General features: G+C 43.7%; 1 protein-coding gene across 1 annotated transcript; it reads left to right on the forward strand.

The window, feature by feature from the left end:
- The first annotated feature begins 10,459 nt into the window (after nucleotides 1-10,459).
- Esx1 (ESX homeobox 1) lies at nucleotides 10,460-15,069 on the forward strand. Its single transcript, XM_085685191.2, has 5 exons — nucleotides 10,460-10,628; nucleotides 10,787-10,915; nucleotides 11,134-11,749; nucleotides 13,126-13,171; nucleotides 14,534-15,069. The coding sequence occupies exons 1-5, from the start codon at nucleotides 10,544-10,546 to the stop codon at nucleotides 14,885-14,887; spliced, it is 1,230 nt and encodes a 409-aa protein (XP_085541317.2). The 5' UTR covers nucleotides 10,460-10,543; the 3' UTR covers nucleotides 14,888-15,069.
- Nucleotides 15,070-18,462: the final 3,393 nt, after the last annotated feature.

Below are 18,462 nucleotides of genomic sequence, written 5' to 3' on the forward strand. Positions count from 1 at the left end.
CAGGGACTAAATAGGGGAGAGGGATGCAAGAAATAATATAATTTTTTAAATTGCAGAAAAGAAAAATCACATGGTACCCCAAAACTATGTGCAATGTTTTATATATTAGTTAAAAACAAAATTAAAGGAAAAAATAAACTACTTTTTTTTAATTTTTAAAGTTCTAAAAAAAATGTATGGGTATTTTGACTGCACGTATGTCTCTACACCACATGCACGTCTGGTGCCTGCAGAAGCCAGAAGAGGCTGTCAGAAGCCACGTGGAGTTACAGAAGATTGTAAGCCATCAGGTAGACGATAGGAATCAAACCTGGGACCTCTGGAAGAGCAGCCAGTGCTCATAACTGCTGAGCTATCTCTTAAGCACCTAAACTAACCTTAAAAAAGAAAGAAAGAAAGAAAAGATACTTCTCTGCTAAATGAATTGAAAAAAATAGTACCGGGTTTAGAATGATAAAAAGGAAAAAGAAAAGAAAAAATCTTGGGCCAGCAATATGGTTCAATAGGTAAATGAATTTTTTGCCAAGCCTGATCTGAATTCAATCCCTGGGACTCACATGGTAAAGATAACTGACTTCCACAAATTGCCCTTTCTCACACACGCACACATGCACACGCGCGCACGCACACACACTGGGTAAATAAATAAGTTCATGAAAAGAATAAAGCCTGGGGAAGGTCCTTGTGAAAGTTATATTTAGAACCTCTTCACTCCTCAAGGAGGATACTAATAGTAGGAATCCTAGCTGCAGAAAACTCAGTCATTAGGGCAGTGGGGAGTAGGCGTTCCATGAGAGTAGACTCGGTACCCTTCCCTTCCTCACAAGCAGTCTCTCCTGCCGGTAAATGAAGGAGACCGCTGAAACACTATTCAAAGAGAGAAAGATAGTTCACACTTACGAGGGTACCGGGGCCGAAGTCTGCTCCCACATGACAGAAACCTAACGTTGGCTTTCTCATTTAGCCCAGGGAGGTAGAATGATGGGGCCTCATTCACACATTAAAGTAAACCTTTATTTTCTTCTTGCCCATTCCCTCGATTTTTTTCAAATTCATAAAACTTTTAGACCTTGGTAAGCTAACCAGATACTATATTTGAATTCGGATCAGGGGATTCCTGAATTCAGAAAACAAATTCTTACAGGAAATAAATTGCCTAGTTAGTTTGGAAAACATAATCTTTTTTTCTCCTCGTTAATGTTTATTATAGAAAAATTCACAATCATATACATCTATATATATTATATATAAATGTAAAATCACTGATGATCTCCATTCAAGTGCTTCCCATGTCTTCCTGTGTATGTACTGTTGTTGTCATACTATATAAATAAATAATAAAATATAAAAATAAAATAGAAATATAAGCCTGAAATCTGCTTATATTCTTTTTTAACAATAAACCATATTCAATCATCTAACTTTAAGGTTCTTTAAGGATAGGTAGGAGATATGACTTTAAAATCTGTGATTTCTTGTGCCTTGTAGTCAGAAATGGTGTTCTTTTTTTTTAAAGAATCTGTATTTTTTTATGAATATTTGTCTGTATGGTTGTATTGCACCATGTGCATGCCTGGTGCCCTCCAAGGCCTGAAAATGACATCATATCCCCCCTGAAAAAAACAAATACTACTGTTCTGCTAAAGGATCACAGCAATAGCCGGGCGGTGATGGCGTACGCCTTTAATCCCAGCACTTGGGAGGCAGAGGCAGGTGGATCTCTGCGAGTTCGAGGCCAGCCTGAGAGCTAGTTCCAGGGCAGGCTCCAAAGCTACAGAGAAACCCTGTCTCGGAAAAAAAAAAAAAAGAAAGAAAGAAAAAGAAAGAAAGAAAAGGATCACAGCAGTAAAACGACTCTTAATAACATCTGCTGTACTCAAAAGATCAGTGCCTTGCCCAGCATCATGACAGAAGCATCCTCCTGCTGCAGATGGGAACAAATACAGAGACTCACAACTGGACAACATGCGGAGTGAGAACACTCGGCCCTAAATGGGACGTCTCCATCAAATTCCTCCCCTCAAGGCACAGGGAGCTCTGAAGGAGGAGACAGAAAGGTTGTAAGGGCCAGTGGAGTGGAATACACCAAGGAAACAAGGCCTTCTAGACACCACAGGGCTGATGTCCATATGAACTCACAGAGACTGTAGCAGCATGCACAGGGTCTGCACAGGTCTAAGTCAGATGGAGTCCCAGTATGGAGAGGGGAAGTAGACACAAACCCCCATCCCTAACCCAGACGCTGTCTCCAGCTAAGGAAAAGTTAGTTTTCTCCAGCAGACTCTCACTACATATATAAACCACACTTAAGAACAGGCCCCATACTCCGCCAACATAAAATGAATACATTTGCTATTGGGGTGGAGTCAAAGGGAACTGTCTCACAATGCTTTGTCTGGGCTTTTATTTATCTTACAGGGTTTTTTTTTTTTGCTTATATATCATGGTTTCAATTTTTATGTTTTTATGGGATTTCTGTGTATGCAAATGTGTGTTCTCTATGTCTTTATATGTTTCTTGTTCTTTTTCTTTGGCCCTCTTATTCTGTTTGTCTGTTTTATCCTATTCTACATTTTTATTTTATTTTGCTCTATTTTATTGATTTTTTATATTCCTGCTTGTTTTCTAATGATAGAGAGAAGGAAAGGGTGTGGATTGGGATGAGTGGGTAGAATCTGAGCAAAGTTGCGGGAGTGAGTGGAAACTGATCGAAATGTATTGTGTGAAAATAGGAAAAAATCTATTTTCAATTAAAATCTCTGTCTCTCTATATATCATGTATATATGTAATATATATATATATATATATATATATAGAGAGAGAGAGAGAGAGAGAGAGAGATGGGGGGAGGGAGAGAGAGAGAGACAGAGGGCAGAAGGTTGGAGGGGCTGCCTATGGAGAGGCCAGCAGCAGCTCATTCACACCACTCTATGATTTCTAATTCTTTTCCCTATAAGCATATTCTGTAGCCAGACATGAAACTCTTTTTAACTACATGCCCTAAATAGTCACCCCAATTATTAACCGCAAAAGACTGACAGGTATATTTTATTAAATACTATAGTTTTATCCATATCAGAATCCAAAATCACCATTTTGTCCAAGCCCTTTCTTTTTTAGGAGAGGGATGTGTGCATAGTTGACAAGCACTCTGCCCCTTAGCTACACTATTAGCCCTGGCTTTTAAAAGTCAACATAATTTCTAAAAACTGTGCGAGACACATTGAGGCTTCTCTTACCGTCCCCCCCCCCCTTGGAGAATCACAATTTTCTGTTTCCTTCAGACTCTTAGGATCTTCCTACACTGGTGATGGGAGAAGAAAACTCACAGAGGTTATTTGCATATTTACCTTTAGTCTTACAGGAGGAAGGAAAATAAGAACATAGAGATATTTCTGCTCATGACTATATGTGACAAGAAAAGCGGTTTATTTTTCCATGTCCTACCCTATCTTGGAGCCCAGGGTCCCTGCAGGTTCATTCCATGAAACCAAAACTTTTGTGCACTAAATCACAATCTGAAGGCTGAGAAAGGAGACATTTTTGTTAGAACCAGGACGCAAGAAGATCACGAATCTAACACCAAGCTGAGCTGCATAGAAAGACCCTAACTGGAAAAAAAAAAACTACTAAGATCACGTTAGGTTAAAAAAAACAGAAAATAACAAATACCAGAAACGTAAAGAGGAGCCAGGGAAATGTCTCAACAGGTAAAAGCACTAGCCTCCCAAATCTGACGACCTGAGCTCAACCCCCAGAACCATGTACAAAGCTGGATGCAATGGCACACAACTGTACTCCACGTACTCCTATCACAAGATTGGGAGGCAGACAGAGGATAATAACCTAGAATTTTATGGACCAGCTAGCTAGCGTGGAGTATTCATCCTGGCAGAAACAAGAGAGATCCTACCTCAACAAGGTAGAAGAAAAGAACCAACTCCCAAAAGTTATCCTCTGACCTTCATACGTGAACCTACTTTTATACACACAAATTAATTAATGAACTGATCAAATGTGAAGAGCTCACACTCCCTTCAAAAAGGCTAGCAGATGGCTCATCAGAGAAACACACTTGCCTTGCAAGTTTGGTTTTCTGAGTGTCATCCTCAGGAACTATAGCGAAAGGAGAAAACCAACTTGGACCTCCACGCCCAGACCATGGGACACATACACACATAAATAATAGTAATAACAGTAATAATAATAATAAACATTTTTCAGAAAAATAGCGCTTTATCAATACTGTTTCTGCCGCTGCTGCCTGTTTTATTTTTGCTATGTAGAGCTCATGCTGGATTTGAATTTGTAGCAATCTTCCTGCCCATCTCTCAAGTGTTGTGGTTATAAGCATGTACCATTATATCAGACACTATTTGGTCTTTAGTTTGGTTTAAGGTTTATTGCTATTATTATTAATTATTATTATTGTGTATGAATGTTTTGCCTGTGTGCATGTCAATGCGCCATATGCTTTTGCCTGGTGCCTGCAGAGGACAGAAGACAGTCCTGGATCCCCGGGAACTGGAAATGCAGACAGTTGTGAGCCACCACATAGGTACTGGGAATGGGAGCTCTGCTCTGCTCCAAGAGCAGCCAGTGCTCTTAGCCTCTATCTCTCCAGCCCCTGGTTTGGGTTTGTTTTTTTTTTTAATGTATGGTTTGATTCAGCACGCAGGTGGTTTTACTGAGGTAAATCCCCATCACTGCTTAGGAGAATATGAAATGTGACAGTTGCTATGTAAAACAGTCTAGTAATTTATCAAATAAACCATTATCAGCTAAGACATAACTTGGGTATTATGCAAACTAATCGCAAACAAGTATTCAAACAAAGCTTCTGCATAAATGTTCATTGCAGTGCCATTTAAAAATCACTGAAAGGTAAAAACAAATCAAATATCCTTCAGTCAGTACATGGGTAAGTAAAATGTAGTTTATCTGCATAATGGAATTTTATTCAGTCACTGAAAAAAAGGATTTACTGATAAATACTACAGCATGAACATATGTTAAGTGAAAGATGTTACATAGAGAATCATATTCCATGATTCCATTTACAGTTAGTTTGCTCCCCTTACCCTCAGGAGACATGTTCTAAAACATCTCCTATAAAACAATGGATGCCTGAAGTTTCATACAATAGTCAAATATATATAATATAATAGTATATATATCGTAATTTTTTAAATATATATTTTTTCTAAATACACACATGAACCTATGATATATTCGCATACCCTAATAGGTTAATAAAAATAAAATAATTATGGCAATATGTAAACAAAAGTTATGTGAATATGGTTTCTCTCTTTCAAAATATATTAATGTAGGTATATGTTTATGTTTTTATCACAATTAAAATGTCCCTTTGAATGGTATCTTTTCTCCTTAAATTCCTTTTTATTATTTATTTTATGTACTTATTACTGTGTATATATGTATGGTGTGCTTAAAGAGGCACCCACAAGCCATAGTACATGTGTGGAGGTCAGAGAACAAATTTTTGGAGTCAGTTCTTTCCTTGTACCTTGGGGCATAGGGACTGAGCTCAGGTCATCAGGCCTGGACTACATGTGCCTTTTGCCCAGTGAGCTGCTACCTTGTCAGTCTTTGACCAAATTCTTTAACTCTGAATATGAAGACAGGCTAGAATATGGCCCTGTCTTCATCAACAGCTTCTTTCATTAATACTTTTCAGTGGAAATCTATTTCCAGTGCTGATGCCGTGCACTTTCCACGTACAAACGTAAAGCCAGTTCATCCCACTTGTCACACACTTTGGCTGTGACATTTACAGCTGCAGTGGAGTCAACAAATCTAGTGAGAATTACGGTTTTCTTCTCCACCATTTCAGAGAGCAGGAATTCTTAGCCTCTGTCTCAGCAACCTCAGCACACAATCTTTTTCTTAGTTCAGGATTCTTCACCATAGGGTGAGAGAAATGGCCCAGCGGTTAAGAGCACAGTCAGAGAGCCTCCAGAGTGCCTGGGCTGAATTCCCAGAACCCACACGGTGGCTCTGATAGGATGCCACTCCATCCTAGGGGATCTGATGCCATCGTTTAGTCTTCATGCATGTAAGTGGTGTACAGACATACATACAGGCAAAGCACACGAGTGCACAAAATAAAGTTGAAATTAATTTTTTCACCTTTTTGTATTTAAAAATAATGAGATACATTTATAGTCAGTGGTCTATTAATAGCCTTTAGAGTCCACCCTCAGTACTAAATATCTAAAACCTTGCCTAAGAATTTTCATGCAGCTAAAACTAGAAATAGGATCGCAAGAAAAAAATAGAGAAATTGGAGAGAGGGCGAGGATAATAAAATGCATGCGCCCTGAACACAGAGGTGGTAACTGGAGGAAAGAAGGGAGTGCCCAGTTCTTTCCTTCCACCTTCGGAGCAGACGATCAAAGTTACAGGGTTTGGAGTGGTGCATAAAGAAGGGAGTGGGGGGGGGCAACAAAAACAAAAAAGATGAAAACCAGTATCGTGTATGCTAAATGAAATAATAATTTTTAAAATGGAAGAAGTCTCACCAGACGACGAAGGCTCCCACCTTTAGTTGAAGGCCAGCCTGGTCTACAAAGAGAGTTCTAGGACAGCCAGGGCTACACAGAGAACCCCTGTTTGGGGGGGGGGGGTAAAAAAGGCATAAGTCTCATAAGGTTAGGCAGTTGGGTTCCAGCTTATAATTTCAGCACCTGGAGCAGTTAGGAGGTTGAGGTAGAAGGATTTTTTGAGTTCCTGGACAAGCTGACAGCCTGCATGCCTGCATCACAGAATGAGATCCCTTTTAAATAATAAAAATATTCTCGGACAATCTGCAACCCCAACACTCAGAAGGCTTAGATAGAAGGATCACCCCATAGTGAGTTTCTGGCCAGCGTGGGCCGGAGAGTGAAATGATCCTGGCTCAAAAAAAAAAATTTTTTTTTTCATATGCTACCTTTCTTTCGAAAGGATCCAGCATGAGTAAAGTCAGAAGGGAACATTGAAAATGTAAAGGAGGAAAACAAAGATTATCATATAAATCTGGATGTGAATACACGGAGTCCACAGCAAAGAAAATGGGCTGCGGAAACAGCCCGAGGCTTCACCAGCCCAGCGAAGTTGCTAATAATTCTTGCCCTGGGTATTGTGAAGGACCACCGCCCTCGAGACTAAGCGACTTACTAGTGGAGACTACTATTCTCATCCACCTTCATCATCGTCGCTTGAATCAAGAGGCGGCTGAAAGCGGTTAAAAAAAAATCTTGGGTTCAGGGAGCTTCCTCTGAGTTGAGCTCAAGTTTGTGGACGGAACTGAGAATCTCAAGCTCCGCAGACGCAAAATCAAAAACAAAAAGGGCGGGAGCTCTTTTTCTTTCTTTCTTTTTTCTTTCTTTTTCTTCTTAATAAACCGGCGGCAGAGTACGTGTAAATACATATTTAATGTCTCACAAAGTGCTTATAGTAAGGAATCCTCCCATTGGTTTCTCGCACTTGGCACATTTGGAGAGCGAGGTTACGAACTCCTTATGGCTGCTTTGTAGACGCTGGCCCAGAAGGCCCACTGAATGGTTTATGGGTTTTTCTCCAAATGCCTGGACAGGCCTGCACCCCTCACCACCACTCCTTTTTCCTTTCCCTCCCTCCCCTTTCTGGGATCATTTGCCTGTTTTCTTCCTCCACAGGTCTCCTAAGGAGAAAATCTCCAAGGATTTTCTCTGGGAAAGCACCTTGGCGTTTGTTAACGCCAAGGGCTGCACGCACTGGAGTCCTCCGCGGCGGCGGTTCTTTAACTATCTTGTGAAAGGTTTTGTACAGACACGTAAAATTTTCATTTCTGAGTATGTAACTTGAAGTAAAAACGATCTGATTTTTTAAAAATATAATTTAAGGAATGTGAAGTTGGGAATTAGAAGAGTTTCTTTTTTCTTTTTCTTTTTTCTTTTTAAGAGACGATCTCACGAAGCACAGACGTTGAACCCAATATTTAGCTGAGGATGGTCTTGAACTTGGGAATATCCTCCCTCTGCCTCTCAAATATTGGAATTACAGACATTCACTACCACACCAGACCTATTCAGAAGACTCGTGAATTGGCCTCTTCAGATCCAATTATCTAAATGCCTGGGGAAGTTTAGAGCTAAATTTTATTTGTATATAGAATCTATAAAGTGTAATAAATATTTTTGGCCTTTTTAAAAAAGAATCTCTAGCTAAAAGATATATTTTAGGGATTTTGTCTAGCATATGAGAACTGTTCGCTGGGACCATTATTTAGTATAGTAAGGGTTACTTTACCATAAGCACTGAATCATTACAACAATCTAATAAAGCAAATACTACTCATCCTGTAGGCAGATGTAGTGCATGTTCCACAAGAGGAGAATTTACGTCCCAGAACGGGTGGCCAGCAGCAGTGCAAAGTGTCCTCAATACCCTGAGTAACACAGATCATGAGTTGTTTTGGAAATTTCAACAGGATGTGTTCCTGCTGGAGATGGCCAAAGGTAACTAAAGGCAAGGAAAACAGACATGGGGTGCCTGAGGGCAGGCACGATCCACTCAGAGCCTGCACTATTAATTTCTCACCTAGTTTCTGTGCAAACTGAAGCCTTAGCTTAAAAACTCGGCACAATGGATCCCAAATCTCCCGTTCAGAGTGATTCAGATAAAGCTCTGGTAGGAAAGGAAGGGGGCCTAGACTGAAGCAGAGACTCAGATCTAGATTTGAAGCCCCCCCCCAACGCTCGCTCTCTCTCTCTCTCTCTCTCTCTCTCTCTCTCTCTCTCTCTCTCTCTCTCTCATCCTTATTTACAGCGTTGAATTAAGGCATAAGTTATTAAGTGAAGATTTTTGTAGTGAAACTTCAAAGTTCCGTGGCCTCCTGTGAAAGAAGGGCTCTTGTTTGTGTTTAAGGGAAAAAAGTGAAAATGCTAATAAAAATGACTGTTAAACGTGGGGTAAATCGTGCTGGTGCCAAACACGGGGACCACAATTATACAGTATTTTAATATTAAGATTATGAACACGCCTCGAAGCACTTGCGCACATCTTTTGGAAAATTATACAAAAAATTATACAGCCCTTTAAAATTTGACGTGCCATTTTCTAGACTGGGGGGGGGGGTGTAAAATAGTCCCAGAAAAGGGGAGGAGGCACGGGAAGGACGAAGAGAGAGGCGCAGTACTTTCGCGAGCCATTAGTTTCCATACTCCGAAATCGGAATTAGGCGCGCTTTTGATATAAGGGAAAATGTAGAGCAAGTTGGAAAGTAAAATTATACAGTATTTAAATATTAAGGATATTAACACACCTCGAAGCACTTGCACACATCTTTTGTAATTATACAGCCCTTTAAAATTTAACTCGCCATTTTCTAGCGGGGGGGGGGGGATGGCAAAATAGTCCCAGAAAGGGGGAGGGGAAGAGGCGGGAAGCGCGAAGGGAGAAGCATTCTCGCGCCTCTAGAGTTTCCATACTCCGGAATTAGAATTAGGCGTGCTTTCGGTGTAAGCGAAAACACAGAGCAAGGTTCTGTAATGCATCCTGAACTAAGAGACAGAGCAACTTGGCTCCGCAAAGGTGCCAACCGCCAGGAACCGAAGAATGGGTTCCGCTATCATTCTTGGGCGCACTAAGTATTTGGCAGATTTCTTTATGCCGTCTGGTGCGGGTTCATTTCTAAAAACTACGAAGCTCTGAAAACATTAGAACAGGGGAATAGGGTTTTCTTGACGCGCACAGTCACCACCCCGGAATTCGCTGCAAGCTCCTCTGCTATGCTATGCTATGCTCAGAGAAAGTTTCGTGAACTCCGATTTTAGATCCATCTCAAACAGGCTCAAGCCTAAACATAGGTCCAATTCACCGACTCAAGGTGAGAGCAGTACGAAATGAAAAAGTCCTAGTCCTTAGTCACCGAGCCCTTGGAAAGAGGGTCGAGACGAGTGCCCAACGCCAGAAAACGGATGCATTTTGTTAGAATGCCTGTTCGCAATTCCTATGTCAATATCTTTTCCTTTTGGGAGGTAAACACCAAGGGGCCAGTGCATGTTTCAGAACATTGAAAATGGAGTTTGGAACATTGGGTAAATACTTCGGGTTTTACGAGCTGACGCGAGCTCGGAGATGCGAGCTCGTAGCCGTTAAAATGGTATTCACAACCCTGGCCAATCCCTTCCTGCCCCCTGGGACACCCCTATGGAGTTTAGAAGTTAGTTAACCGCAAATAGAAACCTGTCTCCGCGCGGAGTAAGCTCAGTGTCTGACCGGCACTAAAAAGAAATGCGCGCCTAGTTACCAGCGCACCCCCTGCAGGTTCCACCCACTCCTAATAGACGTACTCCTGTATCTTACGGGATCTGTCCAGTGGAAGCACACCACCACGTAAAATATGATCCCTACGCGCCGGCCACTCTATAAAAGGGGAGTCACTCCCGGATGAGCGCCACTCTGCTCCGGGAAAGCCTGCAGGTACCACCTCCAGCCTAGGTCTCCGCAGTGTCTCAGACGCCGGCAACTCAACCCGCCCGCCCCTCTCCAGCCATGGAACCTCACAGCAAGTGTGGCTGCGACTTCTGCACTAACTTCGGCAACTCCGGAGGACCAGTGAAGGAGGAAACATTTCAAGGTTAGTCCTCCTCGCTGAGAACTTTATTGCGCGCGCAAACTGACGAGCGCCTTGAAGCTCGACAACCTTCGAGATCGCCTTGACTCCTCACTCGTCCTGCCCTAGCACCCCGGGCTTCAACGCCCCGGTTTTTCTTTTCTGCTTTCTTTCTTCCCCAGATTCACAGCCTAGCTTAAGTTCAACAATTTTGGCGGGCGCAGACTACGGGGGAAATAGAGAATTCGATACAAGTTCCTACTCCAGTTTTGGAGCTGGCCAGAAGGAGGAAGACTTCTGCCGCGACCTGGGTAGATAACACTGCAACTCCTAGAGCAAACTTAATTCGGGCTCAGCCCAGGTTCAGGGAGGTGCGCGCTGCGCAGGGGTGGGAATCGGGAGGCGCGGTAGGGAGGCGCGCGACTGGTGCGGTCATCGCCGCCCCCTAGAGAGAGCCCTTGGCCTTTCCCGCGCGCGTGTGGCTTGAGCGCAAACGCTCTGGTCTGTTTGTGTTTTTCCCCTCCCCCAGACTCTCAGAACATCTTTGCCTCGACGTTTCTGGAAGAAACAAACTACCAGGAAAACGAGGGACTCAAACCCGCTAGTGAAGAACCAACCCTCCCTTTTGAAGAAACACCGCCAGCCTGGGAGGGGTTCGAAGCCCTTGAGTTTCAAGGCGGCTTCCTGGAGGCCAACTCTCAGCCGGAGGAGAAGGCTGCCGCCCCCGAGCCGCAGCCCCAGCTGCAACCCTTGCCGCTGACCCCGCTGAAGACCCCGATGCAAGCGCTGGGACAACCCCTGTCGCTGCCCCCGCCGCAGCCCCCGCTGCTGCCCCCGCCGCAGCCCCCGCTGCTGCCCTCGCCGCAGCTCCTGCCGCAGCTCCCGCCGCTGCCCCGGCCGCAGCTCCCGCCGCAGCTCCCGCCGCTGCCACCGCTGCTGCCCCCGCCGCAACTTCCGCCGCAGCCCCCGCTGCAGGCCCCGCCGCAGCCCCCGCTGCAGGCCCCGCAGCAGCCTCCGCTGCAGCCCCCACTGCGGCCCCCACCTCAACCAAAGCGCCGTCGCTACCGCATCTCCTTCACTCAGCTTCAACTGCGGGAGCTGGAGGCCTCCTTCCAGCGTGTCCAGTACCCCGACGTGTTTGCTCGGTGAGCGGTTGTTTTTCTTCTTTGGCGCCCATTTCGCTGGCGGGCTTGGGGGTTTGCTGGGTAGTAGCTCTTTGGAGGCGGGAATCGGCTAGGGAGCGCCAAGAGCCTGGGGTCCATCTTAGATCTTTCCGCTGGGGCAAAGCTAGTGCTCACCGGCAGGAATTGGCGGGGGGGAGGGGCCACGGGGAAAGGGGGGCGACGGAGCGACGGAATGGGGGTGGATGGGGCGGGGAGCGGGGCGATGAATGGGGCGGGGCGAAGGAATGGGAGCGGGGGCGGGGGGAGGAGCCACGGGGAGGGGCCTGACGGAGCGAGCGACCGGAGGGGGCAAGGGGCGAGGCAAGGGGGGAGGGGCAGCGGGCGTGGGCTGGGGGTGAGCGAGCGACACTCTGGGAAGTGAGGGCGGTGGCTGCGGGAGCGGGGGCGGGATGCGTCGAGCGAGGAGGTCGCTGCTCTACCAAGCTGGAACCCGCTTTATTTAAAATATTAATAGTCTGTAAGCATAAATTTCGAGTTTTTGTTTTGTGCAGTTTGGCGTTTTAAAAATATTATAGTAAAAAGTGACTTTCCGCATTTAGTGAACTTTAAAACCCTTTGATTTTGCGCGTGAGGTGAGCGCCACGGAGGACCCCAGTAGGGCGCGGCGGCTACATCTGCCACTCTTCCCCACGTAGCCCTGCAAAGCGCTGAAACTTCTAATTGCGCTGTGGTTCTGACGCCATAGGGGGAAGAGCCCATTCATTTTAGCCTGGGTGAAATGAGGGGCGGGGTCGTTTGGTGTATGTAAAGAAGGCAGAGTCGGCTCTGACTTCGCGGCACTCAGTCTTCAGATTGGGAACAGAAAAGAATAATTTCTACTGGGCACACTTGGGCCTAAATAGTTTTGTATTTCCTTCTTTGAGAGTTTACCTCTCCCTCTTAGAATAAACAGAAATATTCAGGCCCTTAAGGACCATTTGAGGGTTAGGAATTTAGCTCAGCGTAAAGAGTTCTTACCCAGAAAGCCCAAAGTCTTGAGTTGAGTCCGGAGCAGCAAGACCAGGGTGGCAGGTGGACGTTGCACTTTATGGGTAACTTGGCAGTTTGATTTTTGTACAGTACAACCTCTCAAGAAAAATATTTTGAGGGTTGTTCTCTACTGCTTCACAAACAGAAAAAAAGTCATATTTAGTTAAGTAGCAGACATTTTCACACATATTCCTTTTTTAAATGTTCAGTTGAAGAGATAACTTGTGACTGGGAAGCCACTCCCTAAATCAAGTCTCTGCATATTATAGAAAACTGCACTGGGAGGTGGGGTTAGATTTAATGTACATCCATATCTTTCTTTTTAGCCACAACTCCAATACTAAACATTACTTATTTTCTACCATCAGAATGGAACTTGCCCAACGCCTGGGTTTGCCTGAGTCCAGAGTGCAGGTTAGTAAATTTTGGAAAAGCAATTAGGTAAGACAGGTATTCAAAAACACATTGTAGGTAATGTTTTGTCCTGGGAATTCTCAAGTTGGTGTGTTTCTTTGGTCTTTTCTCTTTTCAGTGTGTGCATGTCTATAGGGGGTGGGGGGATGTGCCCGCACTCGCCCCCCCCCAGCCTTGATGTGTGAATACTGGGGATTGAATGCTGGGCCTCCCAAATGCTGTTTAGCTGGCTACTAAGCTACATCCATGGCATTTTCCTAGCATATGTAAGGTTCAGGGCTCATACACAACCCTGCAAATGAACAAAAATAGTATTAACAATTTCATATTGTTTCACTGACCTTTGAAGGATAGAAAAGTTATAAATGTGTGGTCTGAGATAGGTATCTTTCCGCATTTCATACAAGTTCAACTTCATGAAACTACAGATAAAGTTCAAGTAACTTTTGTATTCAGAAATTTCCTCTTTCCAGGTTTAAAGAGAAAATTTTATTTTCTAAGTTGCCAGAAAAACTATTGAAAGTCCAAATGATGTGCATGCTTTATTTTACTGTGATGCTCATTGTATTTAATGCTAACCTAATTGATCACATGGCCAAGGGATCCAGAAGAAGCATCTGGTTATTTGAATTTTCAAAGGGCAAAAACAAGTTTTTACATGTAAGGTCTTGTTTTCCTTTTTGGTGATTTTTATTTTAACCTATATTTTCCGGAATCTGAAAGTGCTCTCAGGCTACCTTCTTCTCTGTGTTAATGTAAAATACCTTTTCCATTTATTTAGGTATTGATAAATTTTCTATTTCATGAAATTAAAAGGTGACTATATAGGGTTATGGGGAAAATGTTTAAAACATAATTGAATCAAATAAGTAGTAAGTAAAAAATAAGTATAGGCGTCTTTTGTCATAGAGTCCATGTGTGTATCTGTGTATCTGTTGTTGAGACATACAGAACATCACCCCCACCAAAGCAGGCCACTGAGTTAGAGTATCTTGATGCCACGGGCTACTCCATTAGGCAGACCTAACTCAGGTTGAGAGGTCAACAAAGCAGATTCTGAGGAAAAGAAAAACTTAAGATTTTCCGAGTGACACTTTACACACACACACACACACACACACACACACACACACACACACACACGCATGCACGTGGATGCAAGTAACACACCTCCGTCCAAGGCCCGGAAAATAGTTAAAACAGCACTAAAGGGGGAGAAGAGAAATACAACAGTATTTTAAACTCTACACCAGGCTTAGCTCAGTAGTTCTAATTTTAGTGGCCTGTAGGGTTTTTTTTTCTTTCCTGTTATGACAATAGTTGTCCAATATCCTAAACAAATGTTTCCCCCTCTAATTGTAGATTTGGTTCCAGAACAGAAGGACCAAGTGGAGACAACTTCAGCGGGCACATTTATGCAGGAGCATGTTTCCGGTTGCCATGAGTCCCCCTGTGGGTCTATACATTGATGATCATTATGGTCCTATCCCTATTGTGGAGGTTATTTGGAAGTATCAACCTGTGGCGCCCCAGCCAATCCATCCTCAAATGCTGCCTCTCCCACCCCTGGTTCCTCCACCATTCATGCCACCTAGGGCACCTAGGGCACCTAGGGCACCCCATCCACCTCCATTTCCCTGGCCAAATGTGCCACCTAATGCTCAAATGCCCAATGCAGGTATGGGATATGGGCCCAACCCCAATGGCCAGTTCTAAGGTCCTGAAAACTGAAGTCTACATCAGTTTTCCTGAAGTGTTTCCAATAAGATTCATTCTGTTTATAGACATTGTTAAAAGTTACTTATCAAATACCTGTTAAATGAAATTGTGTGCAAAGTTAATGCCTTATTCTCTATGTAAAGTTATGAGTTAATGTTCAATAAAAGTTTGGTTTAGTAGCACATTGGCTTTGAGAATCATCCTGGGTTAAGGGCATGGGTGGAAATTGCTAAGGGAATGAAATTTAAACAGACTATTGCAGAGGCCTCCTTTTATAAGATGGTATCCCTAGGTTACTCTCAACAGGATTTGTTCATCATGAAATTTTCCAAGAGCCCAAAGCGAGTATACATAGAGTAACACGCGGTCTCTCTGCACACCTCACCCTCTCCATTACTATTTTGCCCAGGTGAAAGAGCACATGCATGTGCCAGACCAGATGATTTGGGGGGTGTTTCAGGGAAAGGAAGCAGTCATTTCTAAGCAGGGAGATGTTGGGGGGGGGAATAGCAGCCAGTCACCTGACCAATGCCCTAATTTTATAAATCAATGTTTTCTCATTTGTGGAGGGTATAGCGTTTGTAGGCATTCTGGCCCTATAGCTCTGCTGTTTGAGAGAAAGGAGAGTTAGCTCATCAAGACTGGAAAGGGAGGGGGCAGAGAGATCTTTCAGGAGGTGAAAGTGCTTGAGACAAGCCTGACTAAGTGAATTTGATCCCTGGAACTCACAGTGGAGAGAAAGAACTGACTCACCAGATTAGTCCTCTGTACTTGACACATGCGCTGTGGCCGATGCATACCAGCACTCAAGGTACATCACACATACATAAATAAATAATCGTTTAAAATATAAAAAAAGACCATAAGCTGGGAGTGGTGGCTCATGCCTTCAATTCCAGTCTCCTGGAAAGTAGAATCAGGCAGTTCTCTGATTTCGAGGCCAGCTTAGTCTATAAAGTGAGTTCCAGTCCAGTTAGTGATACATAGGCAGACCATGCATTTTTTTAAAAGTAAGATAAATATAAAGAATGATAACATGATATTGCACCCTTCCCTTACTCACAGGCAGGAGAGTCTGTTGCTATAGATTTCCCAGCTTAAAAAGCAGAAATTTCACCATGTATATATTCTTTACATTAAACAACCCGGACAGAATCCTAGTTGCTAGAGGTGAAACACTGAAAGGAAATCTGTTGGTCTAATGTTGCTCCAAGCAAAGGATGATGTTTTAGAATAATTCTTGCAAGCCAGCAGTCATGGCTAGAGTAATAAAAAGTGGTTGAGTATGCATGAGGCCATAGGTTCTCTTCCCAGTGCTGAAACTCGGAAACGATCAGAATGCTGTTTCATTTATGCCAGTCTCCCCAGGCAGACAGCAGCCAAAACCAAAACGCAGCATGGAGGAAGGGGACCAGAATCGCAATTTTGAAAGCATTTAACTTTTCAAAGTAAGAGGTTTATATTTGAATAATTGCCGGTTATTTTATGAGCGTGATTGTACTGTGAAGTTATTGTAGTTCCTTCAGATAAAATGTTGTATCTATACCAGAATTTGTAAGATGAAATTGTTGTAGGCCCTTCAGGAAAAAAAAGTGTCAAATGTACACCAGACTTGCCACTCACCGGAGGTAGAGACATCACAAATCACTATTGTGGCATCATGGTATATTCTGGTGTATGACCAGAATTTAGGAGACTCAATTCTAGAAGTCAGAGACCTGCTGAGGCAACATAGTGAGCATAGTGAGACTTCATATCAATGAGAGAGAGGAAAAAGAAAGAAAGGGAAGAGAGAGGCAGCCAGAGAAAGCATGGTAGAAGGGGGCTACTTGCTCAGGAAAACACTGTTTAGTGTTGTAAATTTGTATTACATTTTATTTATTTATTCGTTCATTTATTTTTCTCTCTCACACACATCATGTACATACACACATACACATGCGTGCACACACATGCATGCTCCCTCTCTCTCTCTCTTTCTCTCTCTTTCCTTCTCTTTCTCTCTCACACAAGCACACTCAGTGGAGGTCAGAGGAGAAGTTGGGGAAATCAGCTCTCTCCTTTCACTATCTGGGACCGTCATCTGCAGAGCCATCTCACCCTACCAAACCAGTTTTCGTGACTCACCCAATACTTTTCATTCCTTTTTCCCATCCACAACTGTGGATTTCAAACACCACCAAAAGCAGTTGTCTATCTAATGTGATTCTTTTACAGCAAGGACAGCATCACTGCCCCATGGGCAGCTTAGAGGAAGGAACATTCAGGAATGCATTCCCATGTATGCCCAATCTTGTCTTTTCCAGGTGATTTTGAAATCCAGTAATTCTAACTTCTTGTTGCTTCCCCTCTGAACTATGGGATTTTTGTACAAAGAAAAGTTTCAGGAACCTTTCATGCCTTGATACCTTTAGGCTCAAAAGTCAAACATTATCCAACAAAAAATCTCACACTTGGCTGAAGAGATGGCTCAGAGGTTAAAAGTACCGGCTGCTCTTCCAGAGGACCCAGGATTAAATACCAGGACCCATGTGGCAACCCACAATTATCTGTAACTATAATCCCAGGGAATTGTACACCCTCTTCCGACCTCTGAAAGCACCAAGGACATACCTGGTGCAAAGACATACATGCAGGTAAGACATCCATACACATAAAAAGAAATTTAAAAAATTGATTTCCCATAATTGACTCTCCTATTGGGCCTGACATACACAAACAAAAAAGTTATTTCTTCTCTTGGTAACTTGGTAGGTGGGAAAGTAAAACTGTGAAAACTCTTTCACATAATGTATGAGGGCTTCCAGAGACCTGGACACTATTTTTAAAAATCATACAGATTTCAGCAAATTACTGTTCTCTTCAGTATTTAGAGTACTCTTCAGTAGTAGTAGTAGTAGTAGTAGTAGTAGTAGTAGTAGTAGTGTGTGCCTGTGTGTGTCTGTGTGTGTGTGTGTCTATGTGTGTGTCTGTGTGTGTGTGTATATATATGTGTGCGTGCGCGCGCAAGCGAGCACCCGTACTCATGCGTGTCACCGCACATTTAGAAAGGTTAAAGGAAAACTTGCAGGAGATGGTTCTCTCTTTCCACCATGTGGAGCTCAGGGCATCATATTTGGCATCAAGTGCCTTTATTTGCTGAGTCATCTCACTGGCCTAAAACTAGTTTTTTGTTGTTTTTATTTTTAAACAATCTTTTTTTATTTTACGTACCAATCCCGGTTCCCTCTCCTTCCCTTCCTCCAGCTCCCAGTACCTTCTCCCAACCATCCTGCATGCACCTGGAGGTGAGTTTCTGAGTTACTCCCTTGGCACATCCCCAGCACCACCCCCACCCACTGAAGGCCCAGAGACCTGGCAGCAGCCTCCCCTTATCCCCAGCCATCCCCCATGACCTCAGCGACCCGGGCTCAAGACTGGCCCCACCTGCACCTGGAGGAGGTGAGCGGCTGGCCTCCCAGCCCTGCTCTGTAGGCCCTAGCTTCCCCTCCCTCCACATCGCACATCTCAATTGATCTCCACCCCCACCCACCAAAGCTCAAACTAGATTTTAACTGAGAGATGTGCCAGGC

The sequence above is a fragment of the Myodes glareolus genome, chromosome X (genome assembly GCF_982192425.1).
Source record: "Myodes glareolus chromosome X, mMyoGla1.1, whole genome shotgun sequence".
Classification (NCBI taxonomy): domain Eukaryota; kingdom Metazoa; phylum Chordata; class Mammalia; order Rodentia; family Cricetidae; genus Myodes; species Myodes glareolus.

Coding starts and splice junctions, on each gene's coding strand:
- Esx1 (XM_085685191.2), top strand. CDS start 10,544: ATGGAACCTCACAGCAAGTGTGGCTGCGACTTCTGCACTAACTTCGGC. Junction 10,916..11,133: donor AGACTTCTGCCGCGACCTGG/GTAGATAACACT, acceptor CCCCTCCCCCAG/ACTCTCAGAACATCTTTGCC. Junction 11,750..13,125: donor TACCCCGACGTGTTTGCTCG/GTGAGCGGTTGT, acceptor TTCTACCATCAG/AATGGAACTTGCCCAACGCC.